The following is a 25,940-nucleotide window of genomic DNA, read 5'->3' on the forward strand; positions in this document are numbered from 1 at the left end:
GTCGAATATAACAACACATCGAAGACTTTTATGTCGCCGGAGGAAGCTGCACGGTTTGCTGACTCCATTGGCTCTGCAAATGAATAATAATTCACAAGTGACTTACTAATTTCACGACATGTTTACATATTCGCGCATTTTCTGCAGTAATGTTCTCTACCCAGCTATGTTGAATGTTTTGATCCAACATCTTTGTCCTCAGCTGATCAATGCGCAATATAAAGGTTTTTTTGGTTTGCATACTGTGATTTACATACTGTAGAGTTCATCTCTTTCCCGCACTGAAACGGTGTACAGTGCCTATTTTGCCTATTGGGTTTTGCTTCTGCAGTATTTGTGTTACGTTGTGATATTGGGGATATGCACATGTTTCTGTATGCTCTGTCTCATTTCTGCATATTTGCAGTTTTGTTGCAACGGTTAAAGTTTTATATCCATCTAGATATTTGAGTTGGATCTTTCGTACTTGGTGCACAATTTTGTTTTTCATGTTTGTTAAATAGATTATATGTGGGGCGCACGGGGCTCCACGGTATTTTTTTTTTTGAGTATTAGCGTTCAGTCAGGCTGGCCCTGATTCCAGGCTGCCTCCCTGTTGGATATAGGGGGTGTTCCGCTTTCTTTTTTTCTGCGGTTTGTGGGGTGGGTGGGGGTGGGAGGGGGGGGGGGGGGGTCTACTTGTTTCTAAATATGTGTCGTTTTTGTTTTTTGATGTAAGTGCCAGCTCAAACCTCAAAGCCTTCATTTTGTCCTTCCACATCGTCGTACACCATCCACTCACTTAAGATGGGGATGAGCCACATCACTTTTACGACCTGGAATTGTCGGGGTATGGGCAAAGCTCTTAAACGTGGTAAAGTATTTTCGCATTTAAAATCTCTGTCTTCTGATATAATTTTTTTACAGGAGACCCATATCCAACCTTCAGAGCAGAGGCGATTAAGATCGGTATGGGTGTCACAGGTGTACCAGTCCGCCTTTTCTTCCAGGGCGAGAGGGGTTGCCATTCTTGTTCGCAGAACTATTCCTTTTATATTCAAAACTCAGATATGTGATCCAGGTGGGAGGTTCATACTTGTTACAGGTACAGTCAACTCCACCCCTGTAGTCCTCTTGAACATCTATGCCCCTAATTTTGACAACCCTGACTTCTTTAGTAAAATATTCAATCTTGTTTCACAATACAATGACCATAATATCATTATCGGTGGTGATTTTAATTGTTATTTCGATCCATTGTTGGATAGGTCTTCTGCGTCCCTGGCCCCAACCTTGAGAGCTGTTTCTGTACTCAATACTCTTACTAAATCTTTGGACTTGGTTGACATTTGGAGGCACCAGCATCCGTTAGAAAAGCAATACTCTTTCTTCTCCCCTGTCCATGGCAGCTTCAGTAGAATTGAGTATTTTCTTATTGATTCCAGGCTTATTTCGAAGGTGGTTAGTTCCACTTATCACAGTATTTTAGTTTCGGACCACGCACCTCTCTCAACGGTAATTGACTTCAACCTATATACCCCCCAATACAATTGGAAATTTAACCCCTCTTTATATCTAAATGACTCTTTTACGGTTTACCTATCTACTAAAATCGCAGAATTTTTACAATTTAATGATAATGGTGTAGTTTCAGACTCTGTTTTGTGGGAGTCCTTTAAAGTCGTTATTAGAGGTCATATTATTGCTTATCAAGCTTCTCAGAAGAGGGACAAACTCAGGCTGCGTACTAATATTGAGGCAGAGCTGGCTGTGTTGGAGGAGAAGTATCGCGATACCGGGGCTGCTGACACACTTAATACCATTCTCAAATTGAAATATGACTACAACCACATGTTGGGGGAGCAGGTCATGAATTGTATTTGTCGATTAAAACAGAAGCATTTTGAGCTTGGTGAAAAGGCTGACAAGGTGCTTTCCAGACAGCTGAAGGGCATTCAAGCTGAAAGGGCGATACACAGAATTCTCTCTGCAACTGGCCAGTTGCTGTCTGATCACAAGCAGATAAATGACAGATTTCGCAGTTTTTATTGTCTGTTATACACATCTAGTACCATGGCCACAGTTGCTGAAATCACTAATTTTCTTAATGCTTTAGACATCCCGACTCTTCCTGAGGCTGCACGGGGCTTACTCGATGCAGACTTTACGCTGGAGGAAATTAGAAATGCAATCTGCTCCTTTCCTAATGGAAAAGCTTGTGGTCCGGACGGTTTCGGGATAGAGCTTTATAAGACACATATTGACGTTATCGCTCCCCTGCTACTTCGGATGGTAAATTGCGCAGTGTTAAACGGCTCATTCCCTCATTCTTTCTACGATGCCCATATATGTCTCCTCCTGAAAAAAGACAGAGACGAAACTAATGTTTCTTCCTATCGTCCCCTAAGTCTTCTCAACTCAGACCAAAAGATAATTGCTAAAGTCCTAACCAACCGGTTAAATAAGCATATAGGCTCTATAATTCATCCTGACCAATTTTATCCCCAATAGATTCTCTTTTTCTAATACTAGATGTCTCTTAAATGCGATGTACTCAACGACACTGCCCAATTCTGCGGTGATTTCACTCGATGCCCAGCAGGCTTTCGACCAGGTGGAATGGAGTTATTTGTTTGCTACTCTTGAAAAATTTGGTTTTGGGTCGAATTTTTTGAATATGATTAAGTTGCTTTACGCTTGCCCTCGTTCCTCGGTCCTTACCAACCATGAGAGGTCGCTCCCGTTCCTCTTACACCGTGGGACAAGGCAGGGTTGTTGCCTCTCTCCAATGCTTTTTGCTTTAGCTCTTGAGCCGTTGGCCATTGCCATCAGAGCCAATTCCCATATCTCTGGTATAAATTGTGGCACATCAGAGTACACCATCGGTCTGTATGCAGATGATATCATATTGGCTCTTTCAGATTTAAAGATCTCCCTTCCTCCACTTCTTAAGCTGATTGACAGCTTTGGCCACCTATCAGGGTTCACCATAAATTGGAAGAAGTCTGTTCTTATGCCGCTGTCGTCTGGTCTGGGCCCTGATTTCCTGTCTAGTTTGCCCTTTAAGGTCTCCCAGGATTATTTTTCATACCTGGGTATTAACATCCCTAGGAACTCAAAACTCCTCTTCAGGCTTAATTATTCGGTTCTAACTGATGAGCTCAAGTGTATGATAGATAGGTGGAAACTTCTCCCACTTTCAATGATTGGCCGTATCAATATAATCAAAATGGTTGTGCTCCCTAAATTCATGTACCTATTCCAGAACGTTCCTATTTTTCTCAGGTCTTCCTTTTTCAAAGCGTTGGATGCCATTATCATGCCTTTTGTTTGGGCCTACAAGCCCCCCCGCATCTCGAAGTCTCACTTGCAAAAGCCCTCGGACGAGGGTGGTCTGGGCCTTCCAGTTTTCAGACATTATTACTGGGCCTGTAATGCCAGAGCCTGGGTCTTCTGGAATCTGCCTATAGTTGGTGATGCTGTGGGATGCAGGTCCAGCCCTAAATGGCTCGAATTGGAGCTTAGCACTGCTATCGAGCACACTAGAGCATCCTTGCCAGCTATCTTATTTTCAAAATCGGTTATTAAAAGTGCATGTGATGACTTTATTCTTTGCAACTCCATAAAAATATTGAATCAAATTAAGAGAATCTTGAACCTCCCGGTAGTGTCAACTTTTGCCCCGATCTGCCACAATCCTAGCTTTACGCCTAGTACAATGGATGCTGCTTTCAAACAATGGCCTGTCAAAGGGTTAATTGCTATAAAGGATCTTTATATTGACAATCATTTTGCCTCTTTTGCTCAGCTTCAGACAAAGTACAATCTCCCTACAAGTCATTTTTTTCGGTACTTACAAATTAGGAATTATGTCAAGCAAGCATTCTCAAATTTAGATACCATCCCCATACAGCATGTCTTTTACAATATGATGAACAAACCTCCCACCTCAAAACACTTAATTTCTCGGCTTGTCAACCTTTTTTCTTCGGCAGCCCCCTCTTGCCATATTAAAGAGGCTTGGACAAGGGACACTGGTTTGGTTATCTCTGACGATCTATGGGCTGAAGTGTTAAGTCGGATAAAACTATCCTCTGTTAACGCCCGGCTTCAGTTAATTCAATTTAAGGTTGTCCATAGACTGCACTATTCCAAAACTAAATTGAACAAGATTTTTCCTAACGTTTCCCCCAAATGTGATAAATGTAAACTTGTGGACGGTACTCTTGGCCATCTTTTTTGGTCCTGTTCTACGCTTACAGCCTTTTGGACTAGTATTTTTAGTTTCTATAGCACTGTTTATGATAGGCAACTGTATCCTGACTGTCTTATGGTGATCCTGGGCTGCTCCGGCGACTCCTTGGCACTTCCCTTTGCTGTTCAACAGGCCCTCATGTTTGGTATGGTGATTGCCAAACGTCTGATTCTGGGGGAGTGGAAATCTGCCTCCCCTCCCTGCTTCAAGAGGTGGCTCGAGGAGATGGTCTCCTGTCTATACCTGGAAGAAATTCGGTTCTCTACGTCTGATTCCATGGAGAAGTTCAGGAAGATATGGGGGCCCTTTATAGACCATATTAAGAAGGACAGTCCACGCCCTGGGTCCTGACCACATTGTTTTAACTGCTTTCATTCTGAGCTGTTGCCCATAACTGTTTTTGCATGATTGTTATCAGCTCCTCCTAGCGATCTTTGGATTTGATCTTGTGGATTGGACTCACTAGATTGTGAGTTGTTTGACATGTATACCAGTTGCTTTGTTTTCTTCTCTGCTGTTTTTAACAAGTGCTGGCCTTGTACCCTGTTGTGTGGTTTGTTGCTCTGTTTTTTTTTTTGTTTTTTTTTTGTTTTTTTGGTTGTTATTGTCTTTATTGTCTGTGTTCTTCTGTCCCGCTGTTTGTGAATGTGTAAAAAAAATTTGAAACTTGCATAAATAAATACATTAAAAAAAAAAAAAGATGAAAGACTTTAGACAGTTTTTCAACTCTCAGTAATGCCATAGTGATCGTTTGATATATGGACCTGCAGCAGAGTTTAGGCCCAGACACGGCTAGTGACATCAGACTTAACAACCGGATAGGTTGTCACAGAGGCGGGCTCAGTTATAGTTATTAGAGCGCTCTGGCCAGGCTGAACATTTAGAGTCTTTGCATCTGATGCTGTGAAATTCTGATAAGTGTCTCATCTTGTGTTTACATCATGACAAATATAAATTTATATTTTATATTTTTCCCCTCATAAGCTCTACATTACACATATATACCTGCTCAGTGTTTCACATTTCCTGTTGTTCTTTCTAGCATCTGTTTTCCTGGATTTGTTCTGACCGCTTGCCTGGCGTAAAGTCTGCTTTCATCTCACTAGTTCTATCTATAAATCCTGGAATTAAACGCCCTCTTCTCTGAGTCAATCAGATAATATTCTCCTCTTTAAAAAAGGATGTTTCTCTTTACTTTTTTTGCAAAACTTTTTTCTCAGTTTTGATACTTCTGCAAAGGAACCCCTGAATGTATTAGTCAGTTTAGGTCAGTTTGAAATCTGTTATTTCTGTTTCAAAGAGCTGCACACATCTAAACGCTTTGCAGGCAAACACAGATGTGTCAAAAAAAATCACAATAAAGATTTGTGGGTACTGACGTTGTTTTTTTTTTGTTTTTTTTATCATTGCTGTTGTTGTTGTTTTTATCATCACCTTTTATGGATAGGGGTGTCCTCCTTTAAGTTCCTCGGCACCCACATATCCGAGGACCTATGCTGGTCCACAAACACATCAGCCCTAGTAAAGAAAGCCCAGCAGCGCCTCCATTTCTTGAGGGTTCTGAGATTGAACAGGCTGCAGACTGAACTCCTAGTGTCCTTCTACCGTGCCACTATCGAGAGTGTGCTGGTGCACGCCATCCTGTGTGGTACGCTGGTTGCACAACAGCTGACAAGAAGAGACTACAGAGGGTCATCAGAACTGCAGAGAAGGTGATCGGCTGTCCACTCCCCTCCCTGAACTTAATTGCCAGCTCAAGATGTCTCTCCAGAGCCAGGGCAATTATAAAGGACCACCTCCATCCTAACCACCACCTCTTCAACATCCTGCCCTCTGGAAAAAGGCTCAGATCCATCAGGTGCAAAACCAACAGACTAAAGAACAGCTTCTTCCCGTGGGCTGTCAGAACTCTTAATGCAAACTAAGAGTGTGTAAAGACTTCCCCAACACATCCACCCTGACACTGCTGTTGATCATCTATGTGCAATATCTCAGTCTTTCCATGTTCTGTGCAATATTTTTGGCTCATGTGCAATTATTTTGGTCCACACCATGTATATAGTTCCACTCACATATGTATACATATACACTGTTTTTTATTTTATTCTATTTATTTAATTATTTATTTATTTTCCGCCTTTGTTGTATATTGGTTTCTCTTCTTCTTACTTTAGCACCTTTGTGGTTCAGCTACCCAATTTCGCTGTGCAAGAAACTGCACAATGACAATAAAAAGCTCGAAGTCTAAGTCTAAGTTGAACTGTGTGTTTGCATAGCCATATACTGAATATTTACAGAGAATTTATTAAGATGATTTCACAACATTGTACTGCATATATCACTTTCCTTGTTACTGTTGAAATGGGAGAAGATTAACAACAGTCTCTGCAGTAAGCAGCAAAAACATTTAATTCTGAGCATTGTTGTCTCCGCCTATTTTTCCCAGACAAGGCGTTGTCAAAAACGATTGAAATAGCAGCAGATAATAATGTAATGATATGACCTATGAGCCATAAAAGTAATGCAACATGAAGGGAAATTCAAATTGTTTAACAGAATAACAAAAACGAATTACAATAGAAGGAATTTATTGCGCTTTTGTCCACATGGTACAAACAGTAATTTATTCTACAACATACAAAAGTAACAAGTTGTGTCATTTCTGTGAGTCTTATCACAATACAATTTGCATACACCATCACACTGACATATATTGTATTCGTCTTCTTCTTCATCATCTTTCTCCCTTTAGGCGTCACCACAGTAGATCACCTGCCACCATCTCACCCGATCCTTAGCGGTCTTTTCTGTCACATCAACCTGCTGCGTGTCCTGCTTCAATACATGCACGAACCTCCTCTTTTTCCTTTCTCTTTTCCTGCTGCTTGGGGGGGGGGGGGGGGGGGGGGGGAATGTCCATCATAATCACATGTCCAAACCATCTCAACTTTTCCTCTCTCACTGTGAAACCTGAGCTGTCCCTCTGATATATAATCTTCATTCCCAATTAAAATCTTAACATCTTGAACTTTCATTCCTCTTCAGAGCACAACTCCATCCTTTCAGGTACTCCCTCACTGAAGATCACAATGTCATCTGAAGACATGCCTGACCTCATCCGCTAACCTGTCCATCACCACTGCAACCAAGAACGGGCTCAGAGCTGATCCCTGATGTAATTCCACCCCCACCTTGAACCCATCTATCACACTTACTGCACAGCTCATCCCTGTACTCTATCATATATCTCAGTCATTATTTTATTTAAATGTCTTTGAGCTTTATTCAAAGTCTTTAAAGTTTTGCACCTGAGTCATAATACATTTGTGCTAAATAAACCTGCTAAACTACAGTAATATCACAGCTTACTTAACAGTTCAGAAAACTACAAGAAAAAAGAAAGAAATTAAAACAGCCATATATAAGAAGTTGAAACAACAACCTAGAAACCTTGTTTCCAGTGTTTTCAGTAACACAGCAAAAACAGGGCCAGAGTCCTTTCTCTCAGGTCGGTCTCTCCAGGGGTCATTAGGCAGCCATCCAGATGGTGAATGAGACGAGCAGGATGAGTACAAACATCAGCGGCGTCACGCAGCCTACATACAGCGCAGTGCACACGCCACACAGTGCAGTCAAAAGGGCGCTCAGTCTGCTGAACACGATCTTCCGTATCGTAGTGCAGAACTGGGGGGAAAATGTCAACATTAGGCTGTGATAAATGACAAAGTGTGTGAGATAAATTTAGAAAAGTAGAAGATGCTTGTTCTGAAAAGGGAAAGTCTTAATGACAACAATGTGGACACAAAGTAACACTAGATGGAACTGCTCGCCTCAGGAAATAGTTAAGTTCAAAATAACAAATGCAGGAAAACTTAACCCCCCCCCCCCCCCCAAAATAAATAAATAAATAAATAAACATAACCTTTAAAAAGCAAGTCTTTGTTTCAATATAAATCCCTAAAAAGTACTAATAAACCATTTTTACACACTGTTTAGTGAGGTAATTATAAAAAGTCCACCCTATTTGAGGAAAAGTCTAAATTAATGTTTTTCCTTTCTAAAATAACACCTATGTAAAAAATTTATATATAAAATGTCTGGTACAATATATATGGTCCTGGCTGCTTTAATTATATTTCCCGTCTGCAATAGATACCAGTAGATTTCTTTCTAATATGGTTTTCAAAATAAAGTGAATAGCAAAATCTACTGTCTTCTATAGGTTTTTTATTAAAAAAAATACTTTGCAAAATTCAATCAAACAAATATTTTGTAGCAGTCTAACTTCCTTAAATGCATTTATTCTGTGTGTGGCAAGGTATTCAAAAATTATGTTTCTACAACAAGAATAGACACGAGGTTTAAACGCAGTGACAAACAACCTATTTAGTCTTGTTTGAAGTCAGACTTGGAAAAAAGTGAACTTCATCCTTTAGTCTTGCTGCTGGGAGGCCTTTCTGTGTGGAGTTTACCTGGTATGTCTGGTAGCTGATGGCCATTCCATATCTGCAGTACATGACGTAGTGTTCACAGTTGTACCACAGCAGGCTGTAGGTGACTGAGCCCAGGAGTTTCTCTGCCCTCCGAGCCACCTCGTCTCCATCTAAGGGAGGCTGTGCGCACACTTTATCCACGTGGTTGATCAGGATCTCGGAGCCATAAGCAAAATCTGCCACAGAGTCCACTCTGACGCTTGCTTCTTTGGTGATGGCCCCCAGGATAAGGCGGTTATTTGTTACCATCTTTGCAATCGCAGATTTGTTTTTGGTGATCGCAGGCAGGATGTCCGGAATGAGATGAGCCACACGATCGTCCCCCAGGTAAATCCCGAAATGTGTGAATAATGTCCTGGGTACCTCAAGCAAGTCGCCGCGCTTGTACAGAGATAAATCATATTTGGGCTTCTCTTCCTTTTTAGAAACTACAAAGAAAAAGCTGAGCAGTTGGTAGAGAAACATGATGGCAGTGTGCAGCACACAGGCTGACACCTGACCGTTTTATTTATAACAGAAATGGGAGGGCCGAGTCTGCCGAGGAGGATTAAATGTTGCTCAATGTTTTAGTGTGAATTTCACAGGAAAACAAAGGAGCTTTCTTTAATCCCTTTTCTGTGTGGTTGGATTTTGAAATTCAGGCCTATTTGTGGGGTATTAAGGTGAAGCGCCCCCATCAGGAAGGCTAATTGGGCAACAAGTTCAATTCCAATTTAAAGGTCACAGTTATTGAGCCATTACACCCAAAGAAGCACCTTTTGTTAGTTTCTTTGTTGCAGACTAGATCGGCCTCCAAGTGTTCAAACCAGTCTCATTATTATTCAGTGATTTGTTGAATATTGAGAGAAATATATTAGATAGATATCTGTGATCTGTATTTATCGTAGGTCTGGGTGTGAGTGGTTGCTGGTTGTCCAGCAGCAGATTGGCAGCCTGTGTAGGATGTACCCCGACTCTCAGCTGAGATAGGTTCTTATAATTTCATGTCAAATACCCTTAAAGCCAAATGTAGTCCTGTGATGGGTTTGACTCTTTCTTGATATAAAAGTATAAAGGTTTGCGATAATCCATCACTTGCTCTCTATCTGTTTGTCAACTATTGTTTTGGAGGCTTTCTCACGCAGCCTGTTCCACAGCTGACCCTATGACCAGTTATCTGCCATTAGCATGGGTGATGCAGGCTTCTTCTTCCACTGGCATTCATGTGGCGATGTAAGAAGAGTCAGATTCACACGAGGCAAACATGTAAAAATGCATTGTTTATTAAACAACTGTCATATTCATAACCTTTATTTACATACAACATTATTATTGATTTAGTCCAATGTTAGCAAAAATAACTCACTGTATTCTTCTAATAAAGAAATCAGTTTAGTCCCCACATTTTGAGAGTAAAATAAGAAACTAATGATGCAGTAACAACATAATACATCAAACACTGTTGGCCAGTGAAATCAGAGAACTGTGACAAAGCATGAAGCTGGAGTTCAGTGTTCAGGGAGGTTTTGCCAAGTAAAAGTTCATCTTCTTTATTGGCTTCTTGCCTTGAGCTCTTTTAACCAGCCATCCAGAGAGTGAAGGGAATCAGAATTGTGGGTAATGTAGTTAAAGGTGCCATACCAAAGTAAACAACAGAGATAATTCCAAGCAGCCCGGAAACGATAACAGTGCGCTGGTCCCTGATGATTGATTTTAGGACCTCACAGAACTGCGGAGGGAAGAAAACAGGAAAAAAAAAGTTATTTATCATTGTAACATTTCTTAAAAGTCTCGGCATACTTTAGACATGGCCCCAGGCAATTCGGGATGTTTACCTGCTCTGTTTGCCGGCTCCTTGCTGCTCCGTACCTGCAGTACGTCACGAAGTGTTCACAGTTACTCCACAGTAAACTGTACGGAAAGGCTCCTATGAGCTTTTCAGCTCTCTTGGCGACGGTGTCGTCGGGCAGAGGTGGCGTCTTCATCATCTTATCAGCATGGTTCACGAGGATGCTGGCGCCATACGCGAAGTCCTCCAGCGTGTCTACGCGCACCGTGGCACACCTGTATATGCAGCCGAGGATGAGCCTCTCGTTTGTGATGACAGAGCTGATGAGCTTGTCGTTGCTCGTGAGCACGGGGAGGATGTCTGGAATCAGGTGGGCTACTTTGTTGTCGCCTAAATAGATGCCGAAGTGAGTGAAGAGGGATCTGGGAACCTCTAGCACGTCTCCCCTGCGAAGGGGTGGCGATGGAGTGCGTCGCTCAGCGCGCTCCCGCTGCCGGCTTTCTAACCAGCTGGACTCAAAGAGTTTGAACTTGAAAAGAAGGGAGACCTTCTCCACCAAGAATGTCAGCAGCTGCAGCATCGTGAACATATGCGGAGGAAGTACACCAGAGTGCGTGTGTGGAATGGCCTTTTTATCCTTCCTCGCACGAGGAGGAGAAAGACCGTCCAGAAAATCCCAAGGGCACGATTGGCCAGGAGTAACTTTGCGCACGTGCGCATTCTTCGTAGTTCGTCTCTTTAGCATCTTGCCTTTAGTTGTTTTCTGCGGTGCACACATGCGCAATTGTTTTCCTCTAAACCGCTTTAATCTGTCTCACTGAGCGCAAAACGAACTCGTGTGAAATATTAGTTCAACGAGGAACGGCAGAGTACGTCTGCGTTCAGACTGCAGATTTGAAATGTTAAACAAGATGAACTCATCATGATATGCATCAAAAGTTTTTGAATACACTGTAAGTTAAGGGAAGTCCTCTTTCACAGAGGCTGTATAAACTCTATAAACTCTATTCATAACAACTGTACTGCTCTGATAGCCACTTGTGCTCCAGCCTTTATTGTGTTTAAAAGTGGAGGAGACAAACAAAAGCAAAGTTATAACTACAAAGGAAAATCTCTTTTTAAGTTGTGTTTTTCTGTATTTTGCATCATGTCAGCAAAGCCTTTTTTTTATTTATTTACTTAGTAAATGACAGATTTCTGGATATTCAGTATCAATACGTTTTTAAAAGCACAAGCTTAAGAAAAAGAACATTTGCATGAACAAAATCATTCAGTCACATACATGTGGCCAATTTAAAATCAACAGTTAACCTAATATCCATGTATTTGAACTGTGGGAGGAAGCTGTGGAAAGAACCCATGCAGATGTGGGTTCAACCACATCTGCATGGGTTTCAAAGCCAGGGGTGTCTTGCTGTCAGGAGATGGTTCTAACCAGCTCACCACTTTGCTCCAACTGAGTTTGCTCCAACTGCTCCAACCGAGTTCGATGGTGTTAGATACCTGTACATAAAACAACTAGAATAATATAAAAGAGTATTTAAAAAAAATAAAGTTAAATGAAAACTTTGTTCTCATTGGAGCTTTTTTCTGTCAAGCTAATTATTGTCATGCAAACTGTTTTTTTATTTGTGTTTTCAAATTGGACAATTAAGCTGATTATCACCCAAACAGGCATTTCTGGGCCGTGGATTTTGTTGACTCACAATCCGTCCTTTTCCATCATCAATCCAGGATCAGTCTACCAAAATAAGTTGGATGGCCTACACTTTCCCAGAGGAACCATATGATGAGATTACCTTAATCCTTCAGGCTTCACTTACACGCTTATCTTTAACCCAGATACAAATACTTTGAGAAACACAACAGCTTGTTTCATTTTGTGCTTGTCTTTGGATCATTTGTTGCACATTTGTCTGCTGACCTCGATTCTGCAAAATCCTTTCAGAAAAGGATAAATCGTTGCTGGTATTTGACTGTGTCTGTGAGAAAGCCGGTTTAATGAGGTGTGTGTTTGATTAATGACCATAAAAAGCAATAAGCTATACAGCTCACTATAAAACTTGAGTTACACTCATAAATTATAAGCAAAGATGAGGATCAAAGTCTCATATCAATATTTGTGCTGGAGGTGTCCTAATTTAAGCTATGATTATGATTAATTAAGATTAATCACTTTAATTTCAGCGTAAATTAGTATTAGTAAGACATGTTTGTCTTTTATTATTAGTATTATTGGATAGATGAAGTCTAAAAATGCCAATATCTGCTTAAGGGAAAACCTACAATGTGTAGGTATTGCATCTAGACCTAAAGGTAAAGTGATTCTCTGATTTATAATTCAGTGTCTAAAACAATATTTACAATGAGAGTTCATTAAAAACTCTAATTGTGATGAATGAAGGACCCAAGTAAAAAGCAATGGGTTGCAATCAGTTGAAAAACTGATATCAGTCTCTCACGGCAGCAATGGTTGTTAGCAGTAGCAAACAACGAGATATTTGGCTCTTAGCTGGGGGTTATTTCTCTGTGTAGCTGACATCTAATGTCGAAAAAACATCAACGGGCAACAAGTAGCACGCACAGCTGTGAATTCACCTGTGGATGATAATGAAGAAGAAGCCACTTTCAGCTGCTCCCCACAGTGGGTGACTCCAAATTTTTGATTTTGTAGAGATTTGCACCAGAGGCTTTTTCTGACACAATCCCAAAAGGGATTTGTGTCTCCAGCTGGAACCAGCGACCTTTTGCTTGCCAAGTAAATGCTCTAGATGAAGTAATGTTTCATAAAAACTGCTTCGTGGTCCAGTTTTAAGGAAATCATGAGTAATGTTAGGCTATTCAGGACTTTGTATCTGATGAGTGCGAGGGCCACAAACAGTGCACAGAACATTGTTATTGTTATGCATTCCACAAAGGTTCGATCTGATGTATTTCTTATTAACACATGAATGTGCATATACAGCAGACAAACACAGGTAGTTGCATTATTAACATAAAAAGTTTATTTCCACAAAAACACGCCAGCAGAAACAAATAAAGTCTGTGTGACTTAAGCTGACTACAAATCTGTTACATTACATCCTGATATTAGAAGAATTACTGATGATGATAATGTACTTTTTACTCATTAGTTTGTGATATGTGGACAACAAAGTGTCAATGTCCCCGCATGTGTTACTGCAGATCACACCACCTTCAGCTGAGGCGACTTAACGTGACCGCAGGTTGAACCCGAATGTGGCCAAACCGCAAACCTTTGCCCTCCATCCTGGGGAGATTTACGCCACAGTCAAACAGCTCCAGAATTATAGTTGTGACCGCTGAAGCATCCAAACAAGGCTCTTTAAATTTAATTCCTGGTCAGATGACCTGTGAACTATGCTGACTTTGTTTTTCAGCTTTGGTGCTTAAGTTGATTACTGACATAAGGACGTATTTTCCTAAGATGTGGAATGTGGATGTTTTCATTTTAAAGAAAACTGCATTTATTCTGCATAATATTCTTGTGACCTATTTCCAGAGTATGCACAGTCTTTGTAAAGAAAACTAAAAACTTGCTTTTTTGGTTGCTTTGCATCCTGATAACGCGCGAACAGTGTAAGAATGTCAGTCGGGCATGAGCATGTGAACACATCGACAATGGCCCAAAACACATCTAAACATCCTGAACCCGGTGTTTAGAGAGCGTGCCTGTGTCTTCATGGCACTTAGAGAAAGAAAGAGGCACTTTCCATCTGGTGTCTCTAGAAAGTTCAGCAAAAGTTCAACACTGTTTAGGTTCATGGGCCTGGCAGTTCATTCTCAGGTCAGCGAGGCTTTATATCCATCCTGGGCTTGTTTTTTTTTCCACATAATAAAACCTGGTCACACAAAGGTAGTCAAGGTTTATCATTTAATGTCAACATGGGGCCCACAGATCAACCATTATTAAGCTATATTAAGTCACATGTATCTTTACTGTTTGTTCTGTTGTAATAACAAGAGGTGTGTTTGCTCACAGCACCTTGCAGAGATGGCCACAGAAAAAACTATTTTCAGCAGCTACACCTTTTTAAAACTACACACCATCTTTGGAAGGATCTGTTTACTTAGTTGTGTTTTTTAAAAAATTTAATGGCACAAGACTATTCAGTAAAACGAGGCACAGAAGAGAGTTTGAACTTTGACCCGGGGATGAAGCAATCCTTCAAGGAGCCAAATCCGGATTGGACGTAATGTCAGCTGCTGTTAAGACTAGTGTCTCCTTCATCTCTTTAAATTGAAAAAAACATATTAAAAATATGAACACTTTGATTTAATTTAGTTGTATGTCATTTCCTACAACATTATGCAGTTGCATTACAATATAAATGGCCTGTATTTGTATAGCACTTTTCTAGTCCCTAAGGACCCCAAAGCGCTTTACACAACCTGTCATCCATGCATTCACACACAGGTGATGGCAAGCTACATTGTAGCCACAGCCACCCTGGGGCGCACTGACAGAGGCGAGGCTGCCGGACACTGGCGCCACCGGGCCCTCTGACCACCACCAGTAGGCAACGGGTGAAGTGTCTTGCCCAAGGACACAACGACGGAGACTGTCCAAGCCGGGGCTCGAACCGGCAACCTTCCGATTACAAGGCGAACTCCCAACTTTTGAGCCACAATCGCCCCAATAATGTTTGGTTTCTAAACTCTGGTCCTTGAAACTGCTTGTTTTAGGTTTTTAGGTGCTTCTCTGCCCCCACAGCACTTGATGTAAGTGATTTAATACCCATAGTATTTTTTTAATGAGTGTACGTGATGTGTTGGTTGTATGGTTGTTGTTTGTTTTGACATACTGCGAATCAATTTCCCATCAGGGACAATAAAGTTACCATTGACCATTGACCTGATCATTTGACGTGTATGAGCAGGGATTACAGTCACGTTCCCAGAGCATTGTGTGATGGCATATATTAGCTGATTTGTTGATTGATTTGTCAACAGGGAACCCCAAGGGTGAGTAGTATAAAGGCTAGCAAAAAATTCCTCATGATGTATACATGTATCAGTATGTGTATTTTTATGTAGCAAGAAGGCTCAGGGCTCAAATGCACTGGGTTCATTAACTCAGTTAGCTGTTATACTACTGTTATTGCAGTGTCTGCGGACACTGTGGAGTAAATCTGACTATGTGTTCATGTATTGTCTTATGGGTATTAAACAACTAAGTACTATTGATGAATGCAATAAAAATGTAAATTCCCTCAGAAACACAGTATTGTCTAAAAAATGTAATCTGCTAACACTCACCCTGCATGCAGATTAAATGCTCATTGATGATGAGATTACTTCAGATGGCCTGAATGGGACTATATGTCCCTCTAAAATAAAGCAACTTTAAAAAATGTTTTAAAATGGATTCATCCACAACAAAGCTGTTGTTAGTTACACTGATGTGTCCATGAAATTGGAATTAGCCACTGACAAAGAGTGCTGCAGTTACTCATTAATCATATCTGAGCTTTCTTTGACCACACGCCACAGTTTGGGGTTTTTCTTTGCTCTTTCACGTTGGTCTGTATTTGCTTCAGTTTGACTCCAGCTCAGACAACAATAACGCAGCAGCACATGTGCTCCTTATAAATTAAGCCTGTAACTTAGCTGCTTTGTTTTCCTAGAAAAGTAGATTTTTCCTGCAGAATTAAGGAAGAGGATCGTTAGTGTTCCCCTGCATACATACAGACTGCAAAGTCCACAGGGATTATTCCACTATGATTATTTCCAACAGCATTTTGTTCACAGACACTTTGTAACAGAAACTTGTTTTCATGAAACTTCAGTAAGGCAAAGCTTACTTTGGTGCACTTCAGTGCTGCTTATGTAGCTTATTTTCAAAGATTTAGATAGTTCTGAAAATGGTGTTAGAGTTGTCTGTTCTCGCTCAACAACAACAAAAAATAACCATTTAAAAGTCAGTTCACTGCATCAGTTTGGTGGTGTGTTTGGTGTCCTGTGTATACAGTATGTGTCTTGTGGGGTCTATTGTGATTCCACAGCCACTAGTGGTTGGTTTTACATGCCCGTGCAGTCAACTTTCAAAATAAAAGTTTCAAAGCATCACAGCCTGCCCTGTTATTGTAAAACAGTTTATCTAGTAAACATATTTTAGCGACATTATAAGGCTTGGTGGATTCACTACAGAAAGGTTTTAAAGGCTTTACAAGTAGGCTGCCCGTTGTAGTTATGATGAAGGCCTTTCCTGATTTATACCATGACCATATCATCACATGTCAGAAACCACAGATAACTACTTTGCTAGGGTTGGGGGACCCTTGTTAGGATAGTAAAGAATAGTAATAATTTTAACCGGCTGATTGAGAATCAAAGTGATCATTAAATAAAATTACTGTTGTAGGGAGAAAAGTCTCATTCATGCAAGTGTAAATTAAGCAAGCCAGAATAATTTATTAATGTGTAATTTTGGTTATTGTCAGTATGGACACTTAACACTATCTTTTGTGTTGTTAATAATTGTCATTTTTAATCAGTCTAAAATATAAAATCCAGTTTTTGTTCACAAGAACATATTATGGCATTTTTACAAGGATTGCTTGTTGTTTGTTTTATCAAGCAAAGATTAAGAAAGGTAAATAAACTATGTTACAATCTGAACTCTTGGCTAGAACGAGCTCAATTACGCTGGTTTCCAAATTCAATAATACTGTCAGGTCTTAAAGTGCAAGATGAGTCACGATTTCTTCAAACTTGCTGACAGCCTTACCATCACCAGAGTTTACAAAGACGTACAGTACATGGCGATCTCATACAAGTGTCCTTTACCACAGCTATGAGTTTCAGACCGCGTCAGCTCCTGACAATGATGGCTGTTGGACATTTGAGTCACAGGATTTTCACAACAAAGTGAGTGGGATTGTTTACCTATGAACCCCTTATCAAAGTCTGGACTGAGGACCTTGTTCAGATAAATAACCAACAGAGTCGAGCTGCTCTTCATTCTCCAACGAGACGAAACCACAACTGGCAACCAAAGAAACATGGCTCCATCACTTCTTACAACAGCAGGGGGACTTTTATTACTTTTCTCTTTCTCGTCAGCAGTAAGTCACTGAGCACTGTTGCACTTTTGCTGATGTAGTTTTATTGAGCATAAAAATTGTATTGATTGTTCCTTTTTTGTGCAGCAAATCCGAGGAGACAACATACAAGAATGCAGGCTCAATGATGGCTTTGTAAGTGCGCAGCTTTAAGTCAAAGCTTTAAATGTTCTTTCGGGATGGATTATATTTCTATAAAAGCACACTATCGTAAAGAGTTTTGTTTGTTTTGTTGACATGCTCCATCTGTGTTTAGGGAAAATACTGTCCAACCACATGTGGAGTTGCTGATTACATGCAAACATATACAGAAACGGTGGACCGGGATTTGGACAGCTTGCTAAGGGAACTGGAAACAATTGCCAATTTGACTCGAGGGGCTGAAGAAACAATTACCTACATGAAAGATACAGCTGTGGCACATCAAAAGAGCTCTGACCCGGGTAACGCAGTTATTTTGTGACATCTAATCATCTTAACACTTACATTGATGCGATCAGGTTGAGCAGCATATTGATGCGAAATCGAGAATACGGTCAAACCGGCTCATTTTTTCCATTTCAGACGTGCATTTCAAAAAGTCAACAAGTATCCTGGATGATGTTGTTCGGTTTCAGAAGACCATAACTGCTCAAGAACGGCAAATATTGTAAGTTACCTTACCAAAAGTTCAATTTATACTCTTATAACAGTTAGTTACTCCACTGCATTTGGTTACAATGCTCATCTGTTGATTGATTTTTTTTAAATCAACAACATATAAATGATTCTTTTTGTTAATATAATGTGTTGTTGCTGAATAAACATGAACTTCTGTCATGTTCTCAATGTGCAAAACACAAAACTCTAAAGGAAGCTTGAAACTGAATCTCGATACATAGCAGCATCAGTGTCCACCTATTCCCACAGTTCAATGCACTCAGGAGACATTTGTTACCCACCCTATGTCCCTAAAAATCTTTGATCTTATACGTTATATTAGATCTTTGTATAAGTTTGGGTTCATACTCAGGATTCATCTCAGCTTTTTATCTATGTATAAAACCAAGGTACATGTCATAGACTGTAATCCTCCCTTCCAGTGAACTTCAGAACGTAATCTCCTCCAATGACAGAAGAATGGCAGACTTGAAACAGCTCTCGAATCAGCTGCAGCAGAAATGCAATGAGCCCTGCAGAGACACAGTTGGGATCCAACCCACCACAGGAACAGGTAAAAAAAAGAAGAAACAGACCTCTAGGTCCGTTTCACAACAAGTTTCTCAATCTTGTCTCATCCAAACAACATTTGTTCTCTTTCAGCGTTTAGTCACAGGCTAAATCAATATGCTGCTTCAGAGCAGAGCAAACATTTATCTTAGATGTAATGTCCTGTGACCTTTTCTAGTGGATGTGATTACATAATTATTTACCCAACTTAGAAAATATTCAGGTTTTTGTGTTTCATAATAGGCTGCTCATTTTTTAAAATGCGTTTTTCTAATCAGACTGCCAGGACGTTGCAAACAAGGGTGCCACCACCAGCGGTCTTTACTATGTGAAGCCAATAAAATCAACGGAGCAGTTCCTGGTCTATTGTGAGATTGACAGCTTTGGACGTGGCTTCACAGTAATTCAAAGGGTACGTATCATCTGAGGAAATAAGTATCTTGATCTTACATTAAGTGATTCCTGTGTATTTATTTTGGGATGGAAATGAATAATAAGAGTCAGACAAAAGTCACGTACATGTGAAACCTAAGAGTAACCAAAAATCGAGGCTTTGGCTTTAAAAACAAGTCCTCTTCGGTGTCATTAGCATTTCTTTGGACCGTCCCTTTGACTTGAGAAATCACGACAGTGATTTAATAACAGAAATCATAAAATGAAACGTTTGTGATCTATTTTAATTAATCTCTAAATTTATGTAAAATTAAATATTCACTACAATTTTCATTAAGCCACGAAGGCATTAAATCATTAATGTTTTGTTAAGTAAGTGGAGAAACCACCCAATAAACTGATGAATCTGATCACGCCTTCCTGCCTACAGAGACGTGATGGCAGTCTGGACTTCCACAAGAACTGGGTCCAGTACAAGGAGGGCTTCGGTTATCTCTCACCAGATGACACCACAGAGTTCTGGTTAGGTAACGAGAAGATTCACGCGCTCACTACCAGCACCAATTTCCCCACTGTGCTCAGGATAGAGCTTGTCGACTGGGACGGCAACAAAAGGTACACACACACGATAACAGATTATGTAAGAAAGGGACTTGTGGACAAGGCAAACATGACCGCTCTAGTAGCGATGTTAGCTTAGAAGAAGAAAAGAGATGATTCAACAATTGTTACCAAAAACTAACTTTAGATCCACGATTCTCGGTGGCCGTATTTCTCCAGGTATGCCGACTATAACATGTTCAGAGTGGGACCAGAGATCGACATGTACCGGATGACCTACGGTTTCTACTTTGGTGGAGATGCAGGAGATGCATTTGATGGTTTTGACTTTGGAGAGGACCCCAGCGACAAGTTCTACACAGCACACAATGGCATGCAGTTCAGCACCTTTGACAAGGACAACGACAAGTACGACGGAAACTGTGCTCAGCAGGATGGCTCTGGCTGGTGGATGAACAGATGTCATGCTGCACATTTGAATGGAAAATACTACCAGGGTAAAACCCTCCTGGCTAAGAGCAGCCATAGTTAGCATAAACAGAGACAAATGCACTAATTAATGTGAGGTCTAAACTGTTTGCATTATCTTTATGCAGGTGGCAGGTACACTGAAAAGGATGCTGGTGAATATGGCTTCGACAATGGCATCATTTGGGTCACGTGGCACAACCGCTGGTACTCCCTGAAAGAGACCACCATGAAACTCATTCCCCTCAGCCGCATCACAACAGGAGGACAGCAGGCTGGAGTTAAACAGTTTGGTGGACTTGGAGATGCTTAAAAAAAGGGACCAGGTTTTTGTTATGCTCTCACTAACAGCCCTGAAAACTCCTTAGACTAAATAAAATGCCTCCATAGAAACTTACTGACTTTTTGTTTTTCTGTAATGTCTCCAGAATATCTGAGTTCCTTTTTCCTCTTCACTGTTTTTCACATCTTTAAATAAAGCTCTTTGCTTCTCTAGAAATGGGTGGTCAATATTTATATGGATCAAGTTGTTGTCAGCTCAGATATACATTAATGTAAAGTCAGTTTGGCTAGCTGCTGAATTATAAAACCAACAAAAAATATGTTTAAATGAAACAAAAATCTGTCTTAAGGTATAATGAACAGTCAGTTATATACACCTGTGTGTGAAGACATGCCCTGACATAAATGCCACCTTAAATACTTATGTTGTGTCCACTTTATTTGCTGTAATAAACCCCACAAACTGAATGCCACATCAAAGCCCTCTTACAGAACTTATTGCCAACTGAGTTTACTCTAAAAGCAACAAAACACGGAAACTAGGCCATGATTTTTTCTCTTTCATAAAATGAGCAGTTGTAAAATATCAGCATTGCCAGCGACCATCAAAGCACAACACCAAAAAGCTGGAAACACTTCAGTACGAGTACATAAAGGGTTCTTCAGAGAATATCTTCATTACAGTAATGAAACGTAAGGTAGGAGCTTAATAAGCATGCCCCTTATACCTTCAACCTTTTTATTATCGAAGAATTCATTCAATTTGCTGTCAGCGTTAATGTCGTTAGAATAACATTAACGCCATAACCGCATTAACACGTCAAATCTCCATATTTGCCCCCCGCCCCCCTCCAGATCTCCATCTCCATCTTTGCCCCCCTGGACACAATCAACGAGTTAACGCCATTTTAACGAGATTAACGCTGACAGCACGAATATATGTATATGTATATATATATATATATATATATATATATATATATATATATATATATATATATATATATATATATATGGATACAGTTTTTCACAAATTAATTAGATCCCCACCCAATGCAAGGGAGGTTTATGCCATAGCTGTGTAAAAGCAAGTAAAAGTACTAAAAATACTGACTAGCAATTCTTTATTATTTTTTATGTGCAAGCTCTTTAAACATAATATTTTTAATGCCACAATATAGTTATTTTTGTTATTCATGAATTTTCACATTTACTGTTTTTCAAAAAGCAGAAAAAAATGCAGCTTTAAAAAATAGTTATTCATTTACTTGAATAATAAATACATTTACTGAAATAATTATTCCATTAATTTGTGAGAAGTTCAGTGTGCCAGATCAAATTTGTCTATTAGAAATTGAAATTTAAAAAATAGCAACATAATTTTTGTTATCGTCATTAATGATATAATTTTGGTTTAAAACAATTTCTTGAGAGATTTACAAAGTATTTGTGTTTTCCTGTTTTTATGGCAGGTGGTCTAATGAATTAGTTACTGTGTGATCTCAGCATGTTGCTAACTGAACAAACCGTGTTGTGTGCTTGTCTGACCTAAAGCCATTTGTCGTATTGTTGCAGAGTTATTGGAAAATCACTGCCGTGTTTCTTTTGAACCACACCAACACCATTTATTTATTTTGTATTGTACTGGTTGTTCTTGTCCAGACGCATCATCAGACTCACATCAATATCTCATGGAGTTCAAATTCCACCAGATCCTTTGTACATAATTATGCCAAATGACACATGAACTGCTATGAACACGGACCAAAGACAGTCGGTGATATTTTTGTTCTGTTTTAGGGGTTTTTTTTTATTAGTTTTTTAAACTAATCTCACAATAATGTCAGTAAAATATTCATCTTAAACTAGATTGTTTGAATTTGCCATCCCACGGCACAGGCATCGCCCACACACAGCTAGGTTAAAGTTTAGACTGGATAACCTTTGATAGATGTTCTCTTCTGGGCAAACATAGTCAGGTACAAGAGGAGGGATAACCAAACTATGGCCCGTGACACCCCCCCCCCCACCCCCCCCCCCACCCCCAACCCCAAATTAACAAATAACATTCTCATTTTATAAAAAAAAATGTTTTAAATTCTGACATTTCTGTGATGAATACTGTGTAAAAGTATAAATCATTCGGTGTTTTCTGCAGTAAGAGAGTCAGACTTATAATAATATGTATTGATATTTTGTATTTTACTCCTCGATTGAAATTATGTTCCCATGTAATGATTTTTTTGGTTATGTTTACATCGTAGTCGAATGCTGTAGTTTGTAGTCAACTTTTACTTTTGTTTGAGTTATTTCGAACAATTATCGAGGTAAATAAAGTATGTTACAAAAGAGACTCGGTTTGAGTTGCAAATCCAAATCTAACAATTTCATCATCTCCTCAATGCAAAAAATGAGTAATTGTTATTGGGAACTTGCTTTGTTGTCATTAAGTGTTAGGGGCTGGGTCTGTGACCCAGCGTTTTGAGTTTATTTTGTATTTTTGTCTTTCTTCTGTTAAATTGCATCAATGTTGAGTTCTCATGTTATTTGGTTCAGGGTTCATTTGTGAGTTTCTTGCCCTCTTAATGGGGTTGGGACCATCAGTTGTGTTGTGCAGAAGTCATGTTGGTACACAGCTGACAGCCCTATATGACAACTGTTAGACTTCATATTATGACAAGAAACAATCAGCTAAGTAAAGAGAAATGACAGTCCATCATTACTTTAAGAACTGAACTGAAGGTCAGTCAGTCCAGAAACTTGCTAAAACTTTAAATGTGTCCTCAAGTGAAGTTGCAAAAGCCATCAAGAACTACGACGAAACTGGCTCACATGAGGACCTCTCCACGAAAGGAAGACCAAGAGTCCCCTCTACCGCTGAAGATAACAGCACCTCAGATTAGAGCCCAGATAAATGCCACAGTTTATTTTAGTTCCAGTAGCAGACACATCTCTACATCAACTGTTCAGAGGACACTATGCGAATCAGGTCTTTATGGTCAAATAGCAGCTAAGAAACAACGACTAAGGAAAAGCAACAAACACAAGAGATTCGTTTGGGCCAAGAAACACAAGGACATTAGATGAGTGGAGATCTGCGCTTTGGTCTGATGAGTCCAAATCTGAGATCTTTGGTTCCACACGCTGTGTCTTTCCACGACGCAGAAAATGTGAACAGATGGTCTCTACATGCATGGTTCCCACTGTGAAGCATGGAGGAGGAGGTGTGATGGTGTGGGGGTGCTTTGCCGGTGACACTGTTGGGGATTTATTCAAAATTGAAGGCACACTGAACCAGCATGACTACCACAGCATCCTGCAGCAACATGCCACCCGTTTTATGTTTAGTTGGACGTCCAGGCGGTGTAAGAGCTGTTTGACCAAGAAGGGGAACAATGTCCTGGCCTCCACAATCACCTGACCTAAATCCCATTGAGATGGTTTGGGATGAGATGGAGGTGACGACCTCATGAAGCTCATCGAGAGAACACCAAGAGTGTGCAAAGCAGTAATCAAAGCAAAGGTTGTCTATGTTGAAGAATCTAAAACATAAAACATGTTTTACAACATACTTTTAGAATATTTCTGCTTATCTGAAAGTCTTTACACGGTTTACTCTTGTAGGATCTATTTCTCTTCTTACATCTTACATTTCCCTCTCCTGAATTTTTTCCTTCTTTTTGGCTATTATAAAAAAAATTCTGCCCTCCTTGTAAGTGTCCCAGGAACCACATGCCCGTCCATGTAAAGTTTATTTTCTTCCCACATCATTGCAGATTTGAAAGTTAGCTGTAGCACTATAAACTAAAATCTTTCTTGTCTGCCTGATATGTGTCAACCAGCAGGGGGCGGACGTGAGTAAATGTTAGGAAGCACTAAAGTCTAGGGTTAAAGTGTGCCATTCCACTACCTTCAATTATGCAAAATCATGCAAAATACCACACATTGCTGTCAGAATCAAAACTAAACAAAACCACATGAAAAGTGGTTGAAGTTATATCCTGATGATTTTAATGGATCTGCCTCTAAAAATATGCACTTGGAGAGTAATTTACCCATATTGTAATAATACAACACCACTGTTTCTCTACAGAAAAGGGAAGCTAATTGTCCCCCTGAGTTGCAGTAGCATAGGTCAATTGATCATAATGAACCTACTGGAGCACACAAGGCAAATTATTACGTGACTTACATCTAATGCCTTAATTTCTGCATGGTTTTTACTTGATTTTTTTTATTTTGGTTTTCCTTACACTGCCAAGACAGAGCAAATAAGAGAGCCACCAAAAGTGGTCTTTACTATGTAAAACCCTTAAAAGAAACAGAGCAATTCCTGACCTATTGTGAGACTGGAGCCTGTCCCAGGTGTAAAAACATTTGTTTTCTGATCTTCGATAATAATTTTTCATAAATTCCCTCTGTCGTCAGTTTTTGATGAAAAATCTGTCAGAATTTAACAAATGGTTCTTGTCTCTGCTCATTTCTTAATGCCTGACGTGATGGCAGTCTGTACTTCCACAAGAACTGGGCCCAGTACAAGGAGGGCTTCGGTTATCTCTCACCACAGAGTTCTGGTTAAGCAATGAGAGGGTTTACCTGCTCACTACTAGCTCTAACTTCCAAGTTGTGCTCAGGATACAGCTTGTTGACTGAGAGGGCAACAAAAGGCACACACACACAAACTCACACACACGATAACAGATTATGTAAGACAGGAATTGTGGACAAGACAAACACGACTGCTCTAGTAGCGAGGTTAACTTATAAGAAGAAGAAAAATGACTCAACAGTTGTCACCAAAAACTAACTTTAGATCCACAATTCTGTGACAGAGACAAAAGTACTAATTAATGTGAGGTCTAAACTGTTTGCATTATCTTTATGCAGGTGGCAGGTACACTGAAAAGGATGCTGGTGAATATGGCTTCAACAACAGCATCCTTTGGGTCACGTGGCACAACCGCTGGTACTCCCTGAAAGAGACCACCATGAAGCTCATTCCCCTCAGCCGCATCACAGCAGGAGGACAGCAGGCTGGAGTTAAACAGTTTGGTGGACTTGAGATGCTTAAAAGAGAGACATTTTTAATGCTCTCACTAACAGCTCTGAAAACTCCTTAGATAGGACTCGTGAAGCCAAGTTTCAACAGAAAACCACAGTTTTATTGCTGGCAATGAACAGAACAATGAACCAGAACTGGGAACACACAGGTAGACTCTGAAGGTACGACACAACACTGAGCAAGGGCAAACACTGGGCTAATATACACAAGGAAGTAATCAGGGAATGGAAAACAGACGGGAGACACAGCTGGGAGACATTGGGGCTAACGAGACAGGAGGAGCAAAGCTGGACACACTGACATAAGACACAATCCTTCAAAATAAAACAAGAAACAATACACACTAACCTAAGAACTAATCCCTAAACAAGAATAACTGAAACAT

At 40.1% G+C, this 25,940-nt stretch overlaps 3 protein-coding genes and 1 long non-coding RNA gene across 4 annotated transcripts; 1 reads left to right on the forward strand and 3 right to left on the reverse strand.

Annotated features, from left to right (window-relative positions):
• Positions 1-6,805: 6,805 nt before the first annotated feature.
• LOC113023319 (lecithin retinol acyltransferase) lies at positions 6,806-9,199 on the reverse strand. Its single transcript, XM_026169337.2, has 2 exons — positions 8,707-9,199; positions 6,806-7,918 (listed from the first exon to the last, which is right to left on the reverse strand). Exons 1-2 carry the CDS (start codon positions 9,190-9,192, stop codon positions 7,763-7,765), a joined length of 642 nt encoding a protein of 213 aa, XP_026025122.1. The 5' UTR covers positions 9,193-9,199; the 3' UTR covers positions 6,806-7,762.
• A 767-nt stretch (positions 9,200-9,966) lies between these two features.
• lrata (lecithin retinol acyltransferase a) lies at positions 9,967-11,395 on the reverse strand. Its single transcript, XM_026169338.2, has 2 exons — positions 10,542-11,395; positions 9,967-10,435 (listed from the first exon to the last, which is right to left on the reverse strand). The coding sequence occupies exons 1-2, from the start codon at positions 11,271-11,273 to the stop codon at positions 10,283-10,285; spliced, it is 885 nt and encodes a 294-aa protein (XP_026025123.1). The 5' UTR covers positions 11,274-11,395; the 3' UTR covers positions 9,967-10,282.
• Positions 11,396-17,210: 5,815 nt separating this feature from the next.
• On the forward strand, positions 17,211-20,710 carry fgg (fibrinogen gamma chain). Its single transcript, XM_026171496.2, has 9 exons — positions 17,211-17,583; positions 17,668-17,715; positions 17,837-18,023; positions 18,145-18,229; positions 18,663-18,793; positions 19,068-19,201; positions 19,613-19,797; positions 19,963-20,240; positions 20,340-20,710. The coding sequence occupies exons 1-9, from the start codon at positions 17,521-17,523 to the stop codon at positions 20,522-20,524; spliced, it is 1,296 nt and encodes a 431-aa protein (XP_026027281.1). The 5' UTR covers positions 17,211-17,520; the 3' UTR covers positions 20,525-20,710.
• A 2,694-nt stretch (positions 20,711-23,404) lies between these two features.
• LOC145429483 (uncharacterized) lies at positions 23,405-25,088 on the reverse strand. The gene is made up of 2 exons (XR_013909732.1): positions 24,832-25,088; positions 23,405-24,035 (listed from the first exon to the last, which is right to left on the reverse strand). It is a non-coding gene; the product is annotated as an uncharacterized LOC145429483 (long non-coding RNA).
• Positions 25,089-25,940: the final 852 nt, after the last annotated feature.

The sequence above is a fragment of the Astatotilapia calliptera genome, chromosome 6, assembly GCF_964374335.1.
Source record: "Astatotilapia calliptera chromosome 6, fAstCal68.1, whole genome shotgun sequence".
NCBI lineage: Eukaryota > Metazoa > Chordata > Actinopteri > Cichliformes > Cichlidae > Astatotilapia > Astatotilapia calliptera.